General features: G+C 48.7%; 1 protein-coding gene across 2 annotated transcripts in view; it reads left to right on the top strand.

Annotated features, from left to right (window-relative positions):
- Window positions 1-530: 530 nt before the first annotated feature.
- Window positions 531-18,482, top strand: part of PODXL2 (podocalyxin like 2) — a gene marked incomplete at its 3' end in the record, with an annotated part of 28,252 nt that continues 10,300 nt past the window's right edge. For both annotated transcript variants that reach the window (XM_080914877.1, XM_080914878.1), the window contains exons 1-2: window positions 531-620; window positions 9,587-9,859. In XM_080914877.1, the coding sequence (XP_080771003.1) occupies window positions 560-620; window positions 9,587-9,859 (334 nt within the window). In that variant the 5' untranslated portion in view covers window positions 531-559. The remainder of the gene's footprint in view (window positions 621-9,586; window positions 9,860-18,482) is intronic.

Genomic DNA, 18,482 nt, shown 5'->3' on the forward strand with positions numbered 1-18,482 from the left:
CGGAGGTTAAGAGCATACACTGACTCGAGTTCAGTTCCCAGCACCCATACGGAGACTCACAACCATCTGTGGACATCAAGCACGCAAGTGGTGTGCATGCATGCATGCAGGCAAAACACTCCCACGTATAAAATGAGATAAATAAATAAACTACACTTAGCACAGAGTTCAGCTCTCTGCTCTTGTCCACTAAAGCCTGGTTCTCTCTGGCCTTCAGGACCCCTGAGACCACGTGCTCCAGCAGGTCTCTGCTGATCCTGGCCTCTGTCTCCTTCGCTGTAACTGGGGCCCGGTCTGTTGCACAAAGGGTGCGGGACCCGCTTCCCAGGGATGTCCCCTGGGTGGCAAAATGCGCGAGGCCCGAGGTGCAGGTGCGAAGCCACACTCCACAGTAGGGCGCCGCCCACGAGCCATTCGCAGCATCGATTGGGCGGATGAGCGCGTGAGTGACGGGTACAGAGGCCAACGGGGCGCACGCGCGCCGCCGCCTTCGCTTTGCGCGCCCCCGACGCCGGCCCGGGCGCCGCGGCGCTGCGGCTGCGGGCAGCAACGCTGCACCATGGCCCGGCCGCTGCGGGCCGCCCGACTGCCGCCGCCGCTGCTGTTGCTGCTGGCCGCCGGTGAGTGGGTCCGGGCCGCGCCGCGAGGGCGCAACGCCCACAGGGCCAGTGCTGGCAGCGCTGCAGAACAAAGGCTGTGGGGCGCGCGGGATCGGCCGCGCGCGGGGAGGAGGCGGCGGCGCGGGGCCTGGCGCGGGGACCCCCCAGGCGTCCTGTCCTTGGCGCTGGATGATCTGTGCCACGCGCGCGCTCGGGGACGGCGGCGGCGGGGCTGCTGCACCAAGGTGTCCGCGCCCCACCCCTCGCCAGGTGACAGGTGACCAGTGTGCGGCCAGGGAACAGAGGGGTGTGTACGTGTGTGCGCGCCAGGGTGTAGAGAAGCGCAGCAGGGAGGCGAGAGCGCACGGGTGACACCCTTGGAGAAATCGCATCGTAAAGGTCCTGCGGGTCCCCAAAGCGCGTGGGCCGGAGATGCTGAGGGCTGAGAGAGAGATAGAGCTGCGTGGCCGGGGTGGATGTTTACATGTGCGTGGAGATTGCTTGGGAAGGCGTGTGTGTGTCGTTGTGAACGCGTGTCCTCGACTGCGCGTGGCAACTTTATTAGGAGCTGACAAAGGGGTAGGTCTGCGACAGCGACTGCCACCATATGGGGCTCGTGTGTGAGACTCGGGTACGTGATTTTCATTCAGCAGTCACTCCGGATACCTAGTTAGTGTGGGCGTATGACAGGTCGGGGCCTGAGGCAGGTAAGAAATGTGTGTGTGAGGGAGAAAAAGACAGCTTCTTAGGGAAGACATGGGATTCAGGGGTGTGTGCGAGTGTAGGGGGCGGGCACAAAAGCTTGACAGGCTCAGAGGCAAGCTACCACCACAGAAGGGGAGGAAGGAAGGCTGACTGCAAAGGTGGGTCAGACCAGGACTTGGGAAAGCAGCTGGGTGGGCTACAGGACTTGGTGAACAGCCCCGCGACTTCTTCAGTGGAGACAGGTATGGGACTGGCCACTGGTGCTCTGGTAGTTACCCCACCAAAACCCAGCCTGTGTAATGTATGCCGATTCGAGGAGGGGTCTATGTGAGGTTAGGTGAAGACCTTGCTTGATATGGATAGTTGGTGGGCCCTTCCTTTGAGACTGTCAATGATAGAACCCCAGGAAAATGTCTGGGGAAGGTGGGGGGCGCTGATCAGGGTTCTACATAACTGCAATTCCAGCTCTTGGGAACCTAAGGGGCAGGAGGATTGAGAGTTCAAGGCCAATCTGGGCTGCAGAGCAAGACCCTGTCTATAAATAAATAGATAGATAGATAGATAGATAGATAGATAGAGAGATAAAACAAAAAGTCAGAGAGGTAACTGGCCCCTCACTGCTGTGCCTGCCCTGGGCCCATCTGTTGACGTTGGCTGGGACATCTACACAGACTACCCACATCTTTGCATACAGTCGTCTCTGGGAGGTCTGCTCTAGGTGGGAGCCACACCATCCCTGCCAGCAGTGCAAGTCAGGATGGAGGCCTGGCTCTCATGACCCCATCCTAGTGACCAGTGGGATGACAGGCTCGATCCTTCCCTCCTCTCTCCCCCCCACACTCTCTCCATTAGTACACCACTACCACTGCGCAGGAACACGTGTGTCTATCAGCGGGCCTCCTTTTTACACCTTTGTGTAGAAAGAAGAATGGTTTGCTTCCATTCCACACTCTCTCTCAGCAGCAAACATCAGTGGAGTCGGGGTGGGGGAGGGCAGTGTGGGATGGTGGTGCATCTTGTTGTGGCTGCCACTCTGGGCTGTGGGGGCAGAGTGGCAGGTGCTGGCCAGCCACCTCCCGTGCTGGTGTCTGCTAAGGGCTTAGGGGGATCTGAGTTGAAAGCTGCTGACGGGGCGGCTGGGTGCAGCTGGTGGTAGACAGAAGAGCCTGCCAGGACTGAGTGAGACCCACTCGGGAAGACACACTGGGTTCTAGGGCCTTGGCTTTCTTTGCCCCTAAGATGTCTGCCTGTCTCTTCGGTCCCCCTTTCTAGGCTTATTTGGATCTGATTTTTTTTTTTTTTTCTTTTTGATGTTGTGCGCCTTTTTCTTTCTGCCTCCCTTTGGGGTGATGAAGTAACAGAAAATTCAGTGAGCTCGAGGAAGAAAAATGAGTCACACAGGGAACATAATTCTAGGATTTTTAAGTCAGGTGAGGACTCCGCTGAGGTAGACTAATTATTAAATTAAAAAATTAATTGTATGCAGAATGGACAGGACTCACCTTCTATTCTGGTGTCCTCTTGTGGTGGGCAGATTTAAAAAGAACAGCCCCCCTTATATTGCCTAAGTGATTAACCCACTACCCAAGACTTTGAAAACAATATAAAGACAGAGCAGCCATTGCAAGGAGCGTACCTTCCAGAGAATAAAAATTGGTTGGGAAAAAGTCAGAACCAAAGGAAATATCAGAATCCCCTCCCCCTTTTAAAGTGAGATAGATTCAGTCTTTGAGAATGCCTCTAGACCACCAGGGAAGATAGAGAGCAGATGCTGGAGGGCGGGGCACGGCCAGCTGTAAGAGTGCAGATGGAGTCAGAGAGTAGAGGGTCCCACCTGGGTCTTGGAAGTATCAAGGCTCAGACTCAGGTGAACCCAGCTCTTCACACAGACCTGACTGAGCAAGACACATTGTCCCCCCCCCCCCACCCCATGCCTGTAGCTGTACCGTACAGCCTTGGGACAGTTGGCTGAATAGTGGTCTAGTTGGTTGTGGCTGCTTCTCTACCACACTTAGGGTTTTTATTTGGTTTGGTATGGGTCTTTTTTTAAGATAGGGCCTCATCATGTAGCTCTTGTTGTCCCAGGACTCACTATGTAGACCAGTGTGGCCTTGAACTCACAAAGATCTGCCTGACTCTGCCTCCCAAGTGCTGGGATTAAAGGTGTGTACCACCAAACCCAGGTAAGTTAGGTTCCAAGAGACTCTGAGGCAGGCAGGGCACATCTCTTCAGGACCCATGTGGTGTGTGAGTTCACCATTCCTGAGGAAGAACAGTTTTACTCTCTCCTACGGAGGCTAAAGCTGTCTTCTCCAGCACCCCTGCTGAGGCACCGTGTGTGGATAAAGCTTTACTCCTCCTGGCCTGGAAGTGCGGCTGCTCAGACGCACTGGGAACCTGTACAGTATTCAGGGTTTAATTAGCACACACATCCCTCATCACCTGACGTTTTCTTCATCCTGGGATGCATGAATGAGTTTTTACAGATTGGTTTCTCTCATTTGGCTCCTTGCCATCCCTGCTCCCCAGCCCTGGGGAGGCCGCTTCTGCAAACAAGGGCTGCTGAAGCAGCTGGTATCGTGTATACAATTTAGATTCCATCTCCGCCCCCCCCCCAACTGCTAATTTCCCTGCAGGCAGAGACTTTCCAAAGTCCATCTTTGTGTCACCGGGGAGGACCTGGTGTGCCACTTGGCTCAGACCAAAAGCTCAGTAGCAACTGAATGATTCTTGTATGAATTTTACCTGCACTACGATGGCACATTCCTCATGTGGGAATCTTGGTTTTTCATTGGCATTAGGTTGGCAGGATTCCATGAATCTCTTTCACTTTTTTTTTTTAAATTAGAAAATAAGTGTTAAATAAATAAGGGCAGTTTATAGAAGTGTTTCTAAACAGGGCCCCTGTGGACCTGTGAGTAGAGAGTCATGGTGGATAGCGTTCTGGAGGCACTTCAAAGGGAGGCAGAGCCCGCCACCTGGAGTCAGCTTGGAACCCCGGGCATCATGTCCACGGAAAGGGTTGCCCTCAGGTCCTCAGTGCCGGCTTCCCTCCTTGGTATGTACATCCTGTGGGGGTAGTTATACTGTCCTGAATATTGTTTTATGCAGCCCAGCTCAGCAAATAATTACTTCCCCAACCTCTTTCACAGAACATCTGCAAGACCTTCCTGTGGGGAGAAGCAGCTAATTACAGCTCTTTCTATTAACTTAGTCCCACGAGTCCTCAGTGATTTCATCTGTAAAACAAGAGGGTCTGACCCAATTATTATTTATTCACTCAAGGATTTGTTCGGTCCATTTGCATATCAGGAACTAGGCACTGTAGTATCAAGGGACACACTATGTGCTCCTCTGAGGGAGGTTGTATGTTTGTCTCTTATATTGGGTGAGCATACTGTAGGGCCAAGTCTGTAATAACAAAGAAGGGCACCCCGCCCAGGCTAGTGACTAGGAAAGGCTGCTCAGAAAGTATTTGGTACTGGGAAGTTGTCTCAGTGGATAAGAATGACTTCTCTGCAAGCTGGAAGACCTGAGTTCGAGTCCTAGCATCCATAAAGGCTGGGCATGGCTGTACATGCCTGTAACTGCGTTGGGAGGCAGAGACTGGTAGATCTTGGAGTTTTCCGGCCATCCAGCAAAGCTTCTAGTTCAGTGAGAGATCCTGGAGCAAGAGATTGAGCAGAGGGTGATAGGAAAAGCCATCTGGCATTCTCTGGCCACTGTATGTGTATATACTCACATACTCACATGCATACAAGAACACACACGCAAACATGCTCACGCATATACACAGTGTTTGCATGCATACAACAGACACATGAGAGAGAGAGACAGAGAGAGAGAGAGACAGACAGAAACAGTAATAGAGACAGAGAACTGTATCCTGAGACAGGAATAATAATTAGGCAGGTGAGGAGGGGCTGGAGAGATGGCTCGGCAGTTGGGAACACTTGCTGCTCTTGCAGAGGACCTGCACTCAGTTCTTAGCACCCACACTGAGGTTCATAATTCTAGTTCCAGGGGATCCAGTGCCCTCAGCCGGGTTCCATGGACACTACATTGCAGGTGGTACATGCAGGCACACATTCAGGAAAAATAAAAATAAATAGATCTTTGAGGATTAGGTAGGGGGGAGATGAGGATCAGTGGATGCTCATGCAGAAGGCATAGCATGCATGAAGAAAGCAAAGGAGATTGCAATGTCCTGGAAATTTCTAGAAATTCAGTTTAAAGTATAGAGCATTTGGGGAATGATTGGGACTGTGGAGAGTGTGGGAGGGGTACTGGGCTTTGTCCATTGATGGAGAGTGCTTCTACCACTTTAAAAAATAGGCTAGGTCATCTTTGCGATGGGATGGTAGGTACAGATTTGGCTGTCGGAAAGCTACTCTTAGTTTTGCTATTCCAAGTGTGGTCTGTGGACCAACAGCGTTACTCATCCATGCAGAGCCGGGCACACTGGGTGAGTCATATGTTCACTTAGGTCCTGGTGGCGCTCTGTTCCAAAGGGTAATGTAGAGGAGAGATGCACACAGGGAGCAGCTGTGGGGAATCCTGAAATACCCGAAACATCCCCGAGGGACTGTCTCTGGAGAGAGTTTGTTAGAAGATATTCATGGGCCAGCATGTTGGGAATGTGGAGCTTGGAGAATACCCACCCCCCCATCTTCTCAAGATGTTGGTCTTTGAATAGACCTGATCCCTTCCTACCGAAACAAGCCTTTTGAGCTGTAAGTAGTAACATGACCTTGACGGCTTTGTTGATGTCCAAGACACACTGTGTGTGCTCCCTTAGGGAGCTGTCATCCTGTGGTGTGCTTTTAGGCCTCTTACATACATACATACATGCATGCATATATACACACATTCACACACATATGTACACACATACATACATACACACACAGAGATACATGCACACACATACATATATACATACATAGCATGTCACACTCTGCTATGGTGATCTCTCTTCTCCTTGAACTTCATGAAGATCAGGGACTGTATCTTTATTTGTTTCTACCTGATTCAGTATAATTCCTGGTGCAAAGCCAACATTTATAAATTGTGTCCATGGATGAGTGTAATCCTACTCTGATATGAAAGAACTCCATTTATAATCTTTCTCAGTCTACATACAGGCTGTGTCAAATTTGAGTCTGTGTAACAAATCATCCCCAAACTTAGTGACTTAAAACAGAACTTCTTGGCATGGCAGGATAGCTCAGTAGGGAAGGGTGTTTGTCACTAAGCCTGATGACCTGAAATTAGTCTCTCCAGCTCACACAGCAGGAAAGAGCTGTTTCCCAAAAGTTGTCTTTTGACATTCGTGCACATGCACACCTGCACACGTGTGCGCTCATGTGTACACAAACACACAAGCATACACACACAAGAGAGAATAAGTGTAAATTTTAAAACAATATTTTTAAAACTCTGGAAATTATTTTTATTATTTTTTTCATGTGTATGGGTGTTTTGCCTACACATATATCTGTATATCAGCTTCCACATGTGTACCTAGTGCAGGCACAGGTCAGAAGAGGACATCAGATCTTCTGGAACTGGAGTTATAGATGACTGTGAACCACCATGTGAGCACTGGGAATTGAACCCATGTTCTTGGAAAGAGCAGTCAGGATCCTTAACCACAGAGCCATCTCTCTAGCCCCAACTCCCAGAAATTCTTGATGTGATTAGCAAACTAGAAACATCAACCTGGGAACTTTCTACAAATGTGGATTCTTGAGGCTCCTCACAGAATAACTGGGTTCAAGGCTTATCTATAGCTTACCTCTCTGTTTAACTCCCCCACACCCCAACCCTGCAAGTCCATGCTGGCTCCGGGGTAAACAGTACTGGTTTTGAACAAATTGTGTTAAATTAGATCACAACTCACAACTGGGGCTGACAATGTGGCTGCGGATCTGCTGGCGGTTCTCATCTTGGCCAGACTGTTTCAAGTTTCATGTCTGCTTCTCCTGGCTGGTTTTGTCACATCCAGTTTCAGCTGGAATACTGCTAACCTGGTTGCTTTCTATATAGGTTCTCATTGTAGATCAGGCTAACCTGGGCAGATTGACCAGAAGTCCTAAGAGAATAATGCTTGAGGCCTGTCATGAAGATGGTACAGTGGCTCAGGTCTGAGGAGTGGGATTTAGCCTCAAGGGAAGAAATACAAATTTGAGTTTTAAAGGTGTGTCCTCCTGGAAGATACTCTTCCCAGAGACTTAGAGAAGAACCTTGCACCTGGATGGTTTCTACGTTAGACCCAGCATCCTGACTCACTGCTATCCACCTATTATGGGATGGATATTGCTCTAGCCCATAAGATTAGGATTAGAAAAACAACACGAGTATTGTAGACTCTCCCTATGATGGGATAAGCATTGGAGAGGAAGGATTCATTGGTATCCTCCTCTGGAAACCAAAGGGAACGTTAGAGGGTGTGGACCTCCAAAAGATAGCCATGTGTTTCCTTCTGGTCTCTAGATATCTTGGAGCGGGATTGTGTAGTGTCCTTCCCACATAAGTTGGTAATGTGGACACAGTAGCACGGTGAAGACAGCTTTAGCTTTGTGGCAGCAGAGCCTTTGACTTTGGACCTGGGATCTGGGATAGCTTAGAGATGCTCTGGACAATATGGTTCCCAGCTTCTGAGGCAGAAACTCCCCCGGCCACAGGAAACAACCAGGTAGAGCGTGGCAGTGTCTCTGCATCCTACCTTCCAGCAGAACTCCCCCCACCAGGTTTAACTTGGCCTCCCACAGCTCAGAGCGAGGTCTCTGAGCCACAGAGTAGAAGGGTCTAGCCTGCTGCTCTCATCCTGCGGGTCTGCATTTGCCTCCATAGTCAGCCTGAATTGGCTAAGGGGCCACACTGAACCTGGATGAGCCCTGACACTCACATTAGCCTCTTCTTGCAGGAGATACAGCCCCCTTAGAGCTCTGTAGATGGAGGACCTCCTGGCCTCTGTACAGCAGCACAGTACCTGGGGACTCACTGTGGATAAACAGCTCTACCTACTTGGAACAAGTTCCTCGATTGGGGACTGGGGGCTTGGAGTGACTGTCCATGCTTTAGACATGAAGGCATTAAGGTTGTATGTGAGGAATGAGCTTGGAACAGCTCAGCTTAGGGAGGGAAGACAAATATAAACTTGGTTTTTTTTTTTTTTTTTTTTCTTCCTTTTTTTTTTTGGTACCCTTCCTGCCTTCCCTTCTGGCCCTCTTAAGGTCCGTTTACCCCACCCAGATGCCTTCCTGTTGGTCACTGTGCTATTCCTGGTCCTGGGCTGACTGATGTGTGCACAATGTACCTGACATTTCCCCAGTTTCTGCTGGAGTTCTGTGGTCCTTTCCTTTCCATCGGCGGCCAAGCCCTGTCTTCCTCATCAGGGGGTTGAGGCAATTAAAATTCAGATACTGTTTGTAAGACACTTTGCACATGGCCCTGAAAATATGAGGTCTTGTTTTTATTATAAACATCACTGAAATTTTCCCTTCATTATAATCACAGCAGGTCACAGTCCACGTCCAGTGCAGGGACATGGGTGGGGGCTTGGACCCGCCCTCCCCACACCAGTGCTGTGTTTAGTCTTAGGACAGACTCAGAGGGCATTTCTACCAGCCTCCTGGCCTTCTAGGTGAGGAGGTGGGACCCAGGAACCTGGAGCAACTTCTCAAAGAGTTCAATAATATGTTGCCAATCTAGCTGTGAAACTGGCCAATAGTATAGTTCAGTTGCTCTCAGTGTCAGATGGAGAGACAGAGAAGATTATTCCTTTTAATCGTCATCTGGTCATTGTTTTGTCTTGATAAATCGGGAGGGTCTAAGATTCTAAATAAGTGTACTGAATTACCAGCACTAGTGAGTTTGCCCTGCAACCTTGCGTGGGTGATTAAACTGCACCCAGGAGACCTGCCTGGATGCAAATCGCATCTAATGCAGGCTGGAAGAGTTTCAGACTGAGATGCAAACTTAGAGAACATTATCATATGCAGAGCAAGGTCCTTGGCTCACATTCATACCTGCAGTGCCTGGCACTGCTACCAGACTGGGACAGAGAAGTTTTCTGAGCATCCTGAGGATGAGGGGAACTGGGTCACCAAGTTCTCACTCCCTGCTGGTCCTGCTGGTCACAGGGGAGACTGAACACACTACAAAGTACTTCTCAGCTCTTCTTGAAGCCGGAGTGCTGAGAAGTGCCCATGTTTGTGGTTTGTCTAACCAGTCCTTGTTCTTACTACCCTTCCTAATGTCTGGCTTTGTGTTTGCAGGAGCTTCCCTGGGTGCCTGTGCAGTGGGCATGGATGAGCCTGGCCCCGAGGGCCTCACCTCCACATCCCTACTGGATCTGTTGTTGCCCACTGACTTTGAGCCCCTGGACTCAGAGGAGCCCAGTGAGGCCATGGGTCTAGGTGCCGGCCTAGCCCCAGGTTCAGGCTTCCCCAGTGAGGACAGCGAGGAATCCCGGCTCTTGCAGCCACCACAGTACTTCTGGGAAGAGGAAGAACTAAACGGCTCCAGCCTGGACCTGGGTCCCACTGCAGGTAGTTGTTCTCATTTATCTCCACACAGGATACTAGGAGTATCCATAACAGCAGGGCCGTGAGGCAGTTTCTACTTCAGCCCCTTCTTTTCTCTCTGGTATCTCCAGGCTGCTTTACATCTGTCATGGTCACATCTCTGAGACTAAGTTTCTCCTTAGTAGTGACTATTGTTCTGAGACCCAGGCACCCACACATGTAGCTGGGGCTGGTAGCCAGTGTACAGAGCAAATTTGCAATTCTTCCAGCCCTGGCCTCTGCAGTGACATGCTGGGCTTGTGGGGTTCTCTTTTTAAAGACTACAAAAAGAGAACTGTGGTATCAAAATTCAGCCACAGATCTTCTTCCAAAACTATGACATACTCAGTAGATTTATGCTTTATGATTTAAACAAGAATTGTTAGGAGCACTGTCTGCTCTTCCAGAGGTCCTGGGTTTAACTCCCAGGATCTATATGGTGGCTCACAGCTGTCTGTAATTTCAGAATCCAGGGATCTAACTCCCTCTTCTGAATGTCTCTATACTTTCAGGGCACCAGGCACACACTTGGGGTACAGACAGACATACATACAGGGAGAACTCCCATGCACATTAACATAAAATTTATGAATCTAATAATTTTACAAAAATATTAGTGCAGTGTGATAGCCATATCTTACTTTAATCATATCAGTCAGGAGGCAGATGCAGATCTCTGTGAGTTCTGGGTGAGCCTGTGAGTGAGACTCTGTCTCCAAAGAAGGAGATAAGCACTGTGGAAAACTAAAACACAAAGCAAAACAAAAACCAAAAGTTAATTCAAAGGAAATAAAGCCACCCACAATTCAACAACAGAAAACTGAAAAAAACTAGAACCATAAGGAACATTCTATTTTCTTTTTTAAATTATTTATTTATTTTATTATATGTATACATATATTATTTATATATTATTTATTTTATGCATATGTATTATTTACCTTTATTTATTTTATGTATATGAGTACATCTTCAGACACACCCAAAGAGGGCACCAGATCTCATTACAGATGGTTGTGAGCCACCGTGTGGTTTCTGGGATTTGAACTCAGGACCTCTGGGAGGACAGTCAGTGCTCTTAACCACTGAGCCATCTTTCCAGCCCCAGGACCATTGTGTTTTCAGTCTACATATTTCTTAAATGTATTTCTACATTATTAATTATTTCTACAAGTTTCCTTTCTTTTTGCTTCATGTGTATGGGTGCTAGCATGTATTTCTCCTTTATACCATGTGGGTACCTGCTACTCAAGGAGACCAAGAGAGGGATAAGTCCCCTGAGTCTGGGTAACAGTTACAAGGCACTGTCTAGGTCCTTGCAATTAAACCAGGTCCAGTGGAAGAGCAGCCAGTGCTCATGACTTCTGAGCCATCTCTCCAGCCCCCACCACTAACTTTCACATGGTTAAACTATCTCACATGGCTGTCAGGGGACCTGAGCTCCTCCCCTGTGGTGGTTCACAGGTTTGGTTGCAGCATCAAATGTTCTCATACTTTTTTGCACTCTCCTGGTTCTGTGGTCTCCTGGTATAATGGCTAGAATGAAATCACTAGGTCAAGCAATGTCTTGGTCAGCATCTCACCCAGGAACAAAAGACAGGGAACCCAAATAGCCCAAAGTGTTAAAGCAATGGGTTTGCAAAAGTCTGGCAGGATGTGGGAGGATCCTTAGAAATCCAGGGCAGGCTACAGATGCATGTCACCATCCTTGGGTACAAAGGATTGGAAGGTGACCATCTCCTTCCCACTCCACATCCAGGATCCCATCTGCAGGTGCCTCAATGTCTTGTTCTTCCTCTCACCAAGGAGTCTGTCGGAGACAAGGCCATGGGAGCCCAGGGCTGTGACTGACCAAGTCAGCCTGGGGCAGTGGTAGAGCAAAGCTTTAGACAGTTGGAAGGCAAGCAGAACAGCTCTGCCATGAAGTGTATGGGCCTTTACAAGGCCTCTGGAAGCATCTCTAATGTGACCCTCAGAGGTACTGAGTTCTAGGGCCTGAGGTGTTTCCCACCCCTGAGATCCATTAACTAGGTGTAATAGCCCAAGCAGTCCTTGCATGCAGGCAGCTGGTGTGGTGGATGCCAACTTAGACTTGGTAGTGAGACCGAGTCTCTAGAGAGCCAGGGACTGGAGATGAGACATAAAGGTAGAGTTGCTCCCCTGATCATGCACAAGGGCCTGGCTTCCATCCCTAGAACCCCTCAAAGGGAGGATTTTGCTCAGTTTAATAGGGAAAATTATAATGGTCTTTGGCAATAGCCTTGTAAATGTAATATAAATGGAGTATATATTCATTATATATAATTAAATATGTATGTACATGTATGTATTCTGAACATAAATTATATAACATATTCTATACAATATATTACAATATATTTATTTTACTTATAGAAATATCAACTATAGTTTTCAGGACTGGATAAATAACTCGGTAGTTTAGAGCACTGGCTGCTCTTCAAGAGGACCCAGGTTTGGTTCCCAGCACTCATATGGTGGCTGTTTTAGTCAGGGTTTCTATTCCTGCACAAAACATCATGACCAAGAAGCAAGTTGGGGAGGAAAGGGTTTACTCAGCTTACACTTCCATATCGCTGTTCATCACCAAAGGAAGTCAGGACTGAATTCAAGCAGGTGAGGAAGCAGGAGCTGATGCAGAGACCATGGAGGGATATTACTTACTGGCTTGCTTCCCCTGGCTTGCTCAGCCTGCTTTCTTATAAAATCCAGGTCTACCAGCCCAGGGATGGCACCACCCACAATGGTCTGGGCCCTCTTCCCTTAATCACCAGCTGAGAAAATGCCTTACAGCTTGATAATGTCATAGGGGCATTTTCTCAATGGAGGCTCCTTTCTCTGTGATAACTCCGGCTGTGCCAAGTTGACACAAAACCAGCCAGTACACTGGCTCACAACCAGTCATCTATAATTCCCAATTCCAGAGGATCCAACAGGCATGAAAGTGATGCATATACCTGTATGTAGGCAAACATTAATGCACATAAAGTGAAAATAAGTAAGACGTAGTTTTCATTTTGGACTTGAAGCATGAGGTAGTGAAGGCAGGTTCCACAGTTCCAACCCTGCCCACTAATAGTAACCTGACATCAGTGAACTGTGCGAGGCCAAGTCTACTCTAGGACATGGGGGTCCTCACCTGCAGGGAGGGCTGTGTTCCCAGCATGCATCACAACATTTGGCAGTGGGAAGTGCTCTGCAGATGGTTGCCACTGTTACCACTGCCACATTCTTTTCCTACTGAAGCCTTCATTTCTTTCTGCCATTGTACAATTTGTATATAGAAGAAAGAAAGTATGTCTGTCACCTTCAAACAGAAACATTTTTACAGTTTGTCAATTGCTTTTTTTTTTTAAGTTTTAAAGCTTTTGTTTATTTACACGCTGTGTGTGTGCCTGATGGTTTAAGTGTAATATGTGTGTGCAGTGCTCAGGGCATCCAGAAGAGGACATCGTATCCCTTGGAATTGGAGTTACAGGAGGCAGTGGTCTGTCCGTGTGAATTCTGGGAATCTATCCTGAACACTCTGAAAGAGCAGCTACTGTTCTAGCCCCTTGAAAATGGTTTTAAATGTTTTTGTTGCTTTTTTGTTTAGAAAAGTTTTTCCTCTTTGAGATATCTGCTCCTCTATCCTGCTATTCTCCTATGCTTTAAACTTTTATATTTAGTTATTGTAATGTTGGTAGGATGTAGAAACCCATATTAGTGACTTTTCTTGTTATTGTGACCAAACACTAGACAAGAAGTAGCTTAAAGGAGGAAGGGTCTGTTTAGGCTCGGAGTTAAAGGGGATATAGCCCACCACTGTGGGGAAGATGTGATTGTGGGCAGCTCCATGTCTGACACGCCTTCACCTGCTCACATCTTGGAGGAACAGGAACTAGAGATCAGAAAGGAAGTGTCTAAGCCTGCTCCTAACCACCCTCTTTTTCCAGCCAGGCTCCACCTCCTAAAGGTTTTATAACCTCCCAAAATGGTGCCATCATCTGGGGACTAAGTGTTCAAACAGGAGTTTATGGGGATATTTCCATCTAAACCACTAGGGGGCCTCAGCTCCTCTTCCCTGTAGGGGATGCATCATTCTAACAACTCAGCCCTCATTCCTAAAGGGGCAGTCTGATGCTCCGTGCCTCTTTCTCTCTGGATCTTCCCACTGTGGAAAGGCAGGCAGGCAGTGGGTAGGAGAGCAGCAGAGGTGCCTGGGACTGATTCCTGGGGTCACAGCAGAGTCTTAGTCCAGGGAAGGGTTGTATCTCCTCCCTAGGCTTCTCTAGGCCTCACCATCATCTGCTGGTTTCATGCCGTGCCATGATTTCTAGCTCTCAGTGTGGCTCACTTGGTTTACTGTCTTCTCATCTTTGTCTCACCAAGTGACTGATACTAACACTGTCATCTGAAGGAAGGAAGGGAAGACACAGCAGGCAACCTCCATGTTGGCCTCTTACTTATATACTTGCTGGTGGCCTTCCCTCCCCCTTTGTGTCTTGCCATTTTTATACCACATGACCCCATCTTTCTGGGCAAACATTCCTGGGTGGACCTCGGTTATATAGAACGTAGCTTATATTATTTCTAGCCCACCAGAAACTGGTTGCTCTTCTGCCTGGCAGAGCTGAATGGATGAGCTACTCAGGGGCTCATCTGTGACTCTAGCACTGGCCCTAGAATCCTATTCTAACTGCATTGGCTCAAGCCTGCTCCTTCAGCCTCTACTTCTGATTCTTCCCATCCCATTGGCCACAAGAGCTCTTTTTCATCCTAGCCGCCTGGTTGCTAGGTGACCATCCTTCATTACCCAGCTCAGTAGGGGACAGTCACTCTGTCCCTGAGCAGATGCTGATGGCTATGGTGCCCTCTCTGTGGTGTGTGTAGCCTGGCAAATGACACAGGGCTGGTGTTCCATGTCATCTCATTTTCTAAGCCAGTGGTGGGTGGAGGTACCCACTTCCCAGCCCACCTGCTGGAAGCTGTGTCTCTGCGCGCCATTAGCAGCCTCTACACAGTATCCTTGCAGTGCCTGCAGGGCTCGACAGTAAGAGGGATGAAGAGGGAAGAGACTTAAGGTCCATGTTGGCAGTGGGTAGGCAGGCAGATATTCAGAAGACCCAAAGGGTACTGTGTCACTCACCACCATTGCTGGCTTCTGCTCCCGAACTGGGCGAATCAGAGTCCTGCACCCCTTGTCTGAGGAGCGGAGTTGTCACAGAGATGCTCTCCAGATCTGACGTGTCCATGCCCTCTGCAAGCTTGAGGTGGAGTTAAAGCAGGATCAACTCATTCCCAATGGCTGGAGATAAACAATAGCTGCTGTTTTTATCCAGTTATAGCTGCTTTCGGTTGTAGGATTGGAAGGTTCTGGAAGCCAGACCTCCACAGTAGAAAGGCCACATCTGGGAGACATTTGGGTCTCATGGTCCTGCCACAGGACCAGACTGGAGGGGAGTATGTCTGAGCTGTTCTGTGACATTTACCCTTTGATCATGACATCGAGGCATCCAGAAGGTGGAGCTCCAGCCCTACTCATTTATTAAAGGCCTATCTTGGTACTATCATAACCACAATTAAACTTTTTCCCTCCCCCCATGTAGCGCACACTCCAGAACTCACAAACCTGAGCCTCCTAAGTGCTATGTTACAGGTGTGCAACACGCACAGATGGCTTCTGGACCACAATTTCAAAGTGAGTTTCAGAGGTGATATTCAGATCATGACACACCCCAAGATGCCCCTGTGACCCTCTACCCATTTTCCTTTTTATAAGACAGGATCTGCATTAGGCACTAAGGTCCTGGGGAAGAAATGAATCAGAATCCCACCAGAGAGGGTGTGGATGACCCCTGGACACCAGCAGGTCCTAGAATCCCCATGCGCACAGACTCATAGGCTTGTGTGGAGAAGGAACTATGGAGGTCCTGTGGAACAAGGAACAGGCATGCAGCTCCACCAGGAGAATCAAAGTGCCTGTCTTGGGCTTTCTGGGCTATCCTGTTCCAGTTTGTTCTGCTGGCTCCAATCCAGGTAGACTGCCCAGAAAAGTCATTGTCGCTTTCCTTAGTGATCCCCATCCAGAGTGAACTCTGTATCCCAGGATCAGGAAAGGGTCAGATTGGTTCAGATTGGGTCCTGAACTCCTTGCCTGCTCTATGGCAAAGCCAGAATTCTCTGATTGGCAAGGGCTGGGGTAAGCTACCCCTAAAGCCAGTACATGGGGATCCCTTAACTCCACGAAAAGGGAGGCATATTCCCAAAGGGGAATCACACTCACAGAAAGAGGGGTAGTGGAGGGACAAGGAACAGCAAAGCCTTGAGTAGCTCCATAAGGCTTTCTCACTCAGTGTCTCATGCATCGCAGAATCAGAGCGGCCACTAGCACTGTTTTAAAGCTTAGGAAACTGGGTCAGAGATTTAAAAGTGGCACTAAATTACCCAGAGAATAAATGGCAAAGCTAAATCTCAAATCAGCTACCCTTCCCTAGATGGAATCATTCTTACTAGACTTCTTTAATTACGCCTGCCTGAAATGGAACTTGCAGAAACCAGACACTAAAGCCATTTGAGGGGAGCAGGGTTCACAGAGCATGTGCTGGCTGGCTGTGAGCCCACAGGATCTCCCAGGAGCTGCCATGTGGAGTCTGCTCTTTGCTCCAGGGAGCTCCCAGCTCGTGCATTACACACGAAGGCCAGGATTTCCTCAGCAGGCACTGGTGTCTGCTCTTTTAAACTGTATTGGAGCCAGGTGGTGGAGGCACACACCTTTAATCCCAGCACTAAGGGCAGAGGCAGGTGAATCTCTGAGTCAGAACTACACAGAAAAATCCAGTCTCAAAAACAAATAAACACAGACGGACCAAACAAAACAAAGCCCCACAGGGTTTCAAGGACAGGAGTATCAACAGGGAAGGCCAAGGATGAGAGGAAGCCCTGTTGTGTGTCCCCGGGGTAGATATGGTAAAATTGGAAACGCTCAGAGAATATGTGAATTCCCTTCCCCCACTTGCTTAGCAGGTGACACTCTCTAAATAAAGAGTTGGGATAAAAAAGATAGGAAGAGAGAGACAGCAGGAGAGAGGCTTTTTCAAAGGAGGCCAGGAAAGTTCCAGAAGGTAATTAATTGCAGTCATTACCTGACAGAGGGTGGGGCTTCCAGCAGCCCAGTGTTAGAGGCCCAGGTGGCAGGGACCTCATCCTAGTGGTTGACATAGCTGTCACTGTTCTCTTTCATGAGGTGTACAAGCGGTGTGCAGTGTGACCCCAGGAGATTGCTGAGAAGTCAAAAGCAAGACAGTCACACCTTCTCCAGTTGCCACAACAACATGCCTGACAACATGACAACAGGAACTTAAGGGAGGGAGGGTTTACTATGCCCCACACTTTGAGGGTACAGTCCATCATGGTGGGGAGAGCATGAGGCAGTTGGTCACATTGACAGCCAGGAGAAAGAGGGAGGGAGGGGAGGTGGAGGGAGAGGGAGGGAGGGAGAGATGCTTCAGCTAGCCCACTCTTTCCTGTTTATTTAGTCCAGGACTCCAGAACCCCTGGGATAGTTGGACCAAATTTAGGATGGGTCTTCCCACCTTGTATAATCTAATCTAGAAACCCGCCCCAACCCCCAGACATGCCCAGAAATTTATTTCTATGATTATTTCAAATCAGGATGGCATCTAAGATTAACTACCCCAGGCTCCCTCTCGTCTCTTAGTTTATGTCATAACAAAATCCCACCATGGAGGGGGATGGTATGAGATACCTAGACCCTAGGCCATTTCCTGAGGTGAGTACTCCCAGAATTATGACTCCTGCCTGTACATCCGAGGCAGTCCCTCCTGTAACTCAGCCTAGCTTTACACTGTGGCTGTGGTCAGAGATAGGGCTGCAGTGGACAGGAAAATAACAGCTGGCCACTCCCCTTTCCATGTGGATCCTAAGCTGAGTCTGGCTGTTGAGCAGAAGGGCTGTGAAGTGACTTTAATTACACAGAACCCAGGCCTCCACAGTAACACAAGCATCACACTTGGAGGCAGTGCTTTCTCTCACTTCTGGGCTCCCCATCTGAGAAGCAAGTTCCCAGGTTGTGGGATTTAGAGATGAAGTTGTCCAAGACCCAGTGAAGAGTTAGATTCAAACTAAAGCCACAAGGTGGAGCTGTAACTTTACAGCATCTTTCCCCAACAGTTCCAGAAGAAAGTCAGGGAGCCACTGTACCATTCGGGACTGCTCAGAGGGGTATCTGATCGTTCTGGGCCTGCCTTGTCTTGTGACTTGACTTGATTTTGTTGGTGCTGATCAAATCTGAGAGATCATTCACTTCTCTTAGCATCCCTTACTCTGTGGATGTCCTTGTCCCTTGAGCAGTCCTATTAGTCAGCTGTGGCTGCATGCCATGGGTATGCTGGGTGCCATGGGTACTCTGATGAATCTTAAAACCTCAAACAGTTTTTGGAATTTGGCTTCGGCCAGAGAGGCTGCAGCAGGGACTGTAGTCCTAGCTGGCCTGGGGCAGCTGCAGTTCACAGGTCTTAGAGGTGACACATGCTGTGTCTACAGCTCTTCTTCTGGCTGTCATTCACAATTCCTTAGGCTTTTTAATTTG

This window comes from Micromys minutus, assembly GCF_963924665.1.
Source record: "Micromys minutus genome assembly, chromosome: 3".
Classification (NCBI taxonomy): domain Eukaryota; kingdom Metazoa; phylum Chordata; class Mammalia; order Rodentia; family Muridae; genus Micromys; species Micromys minutus.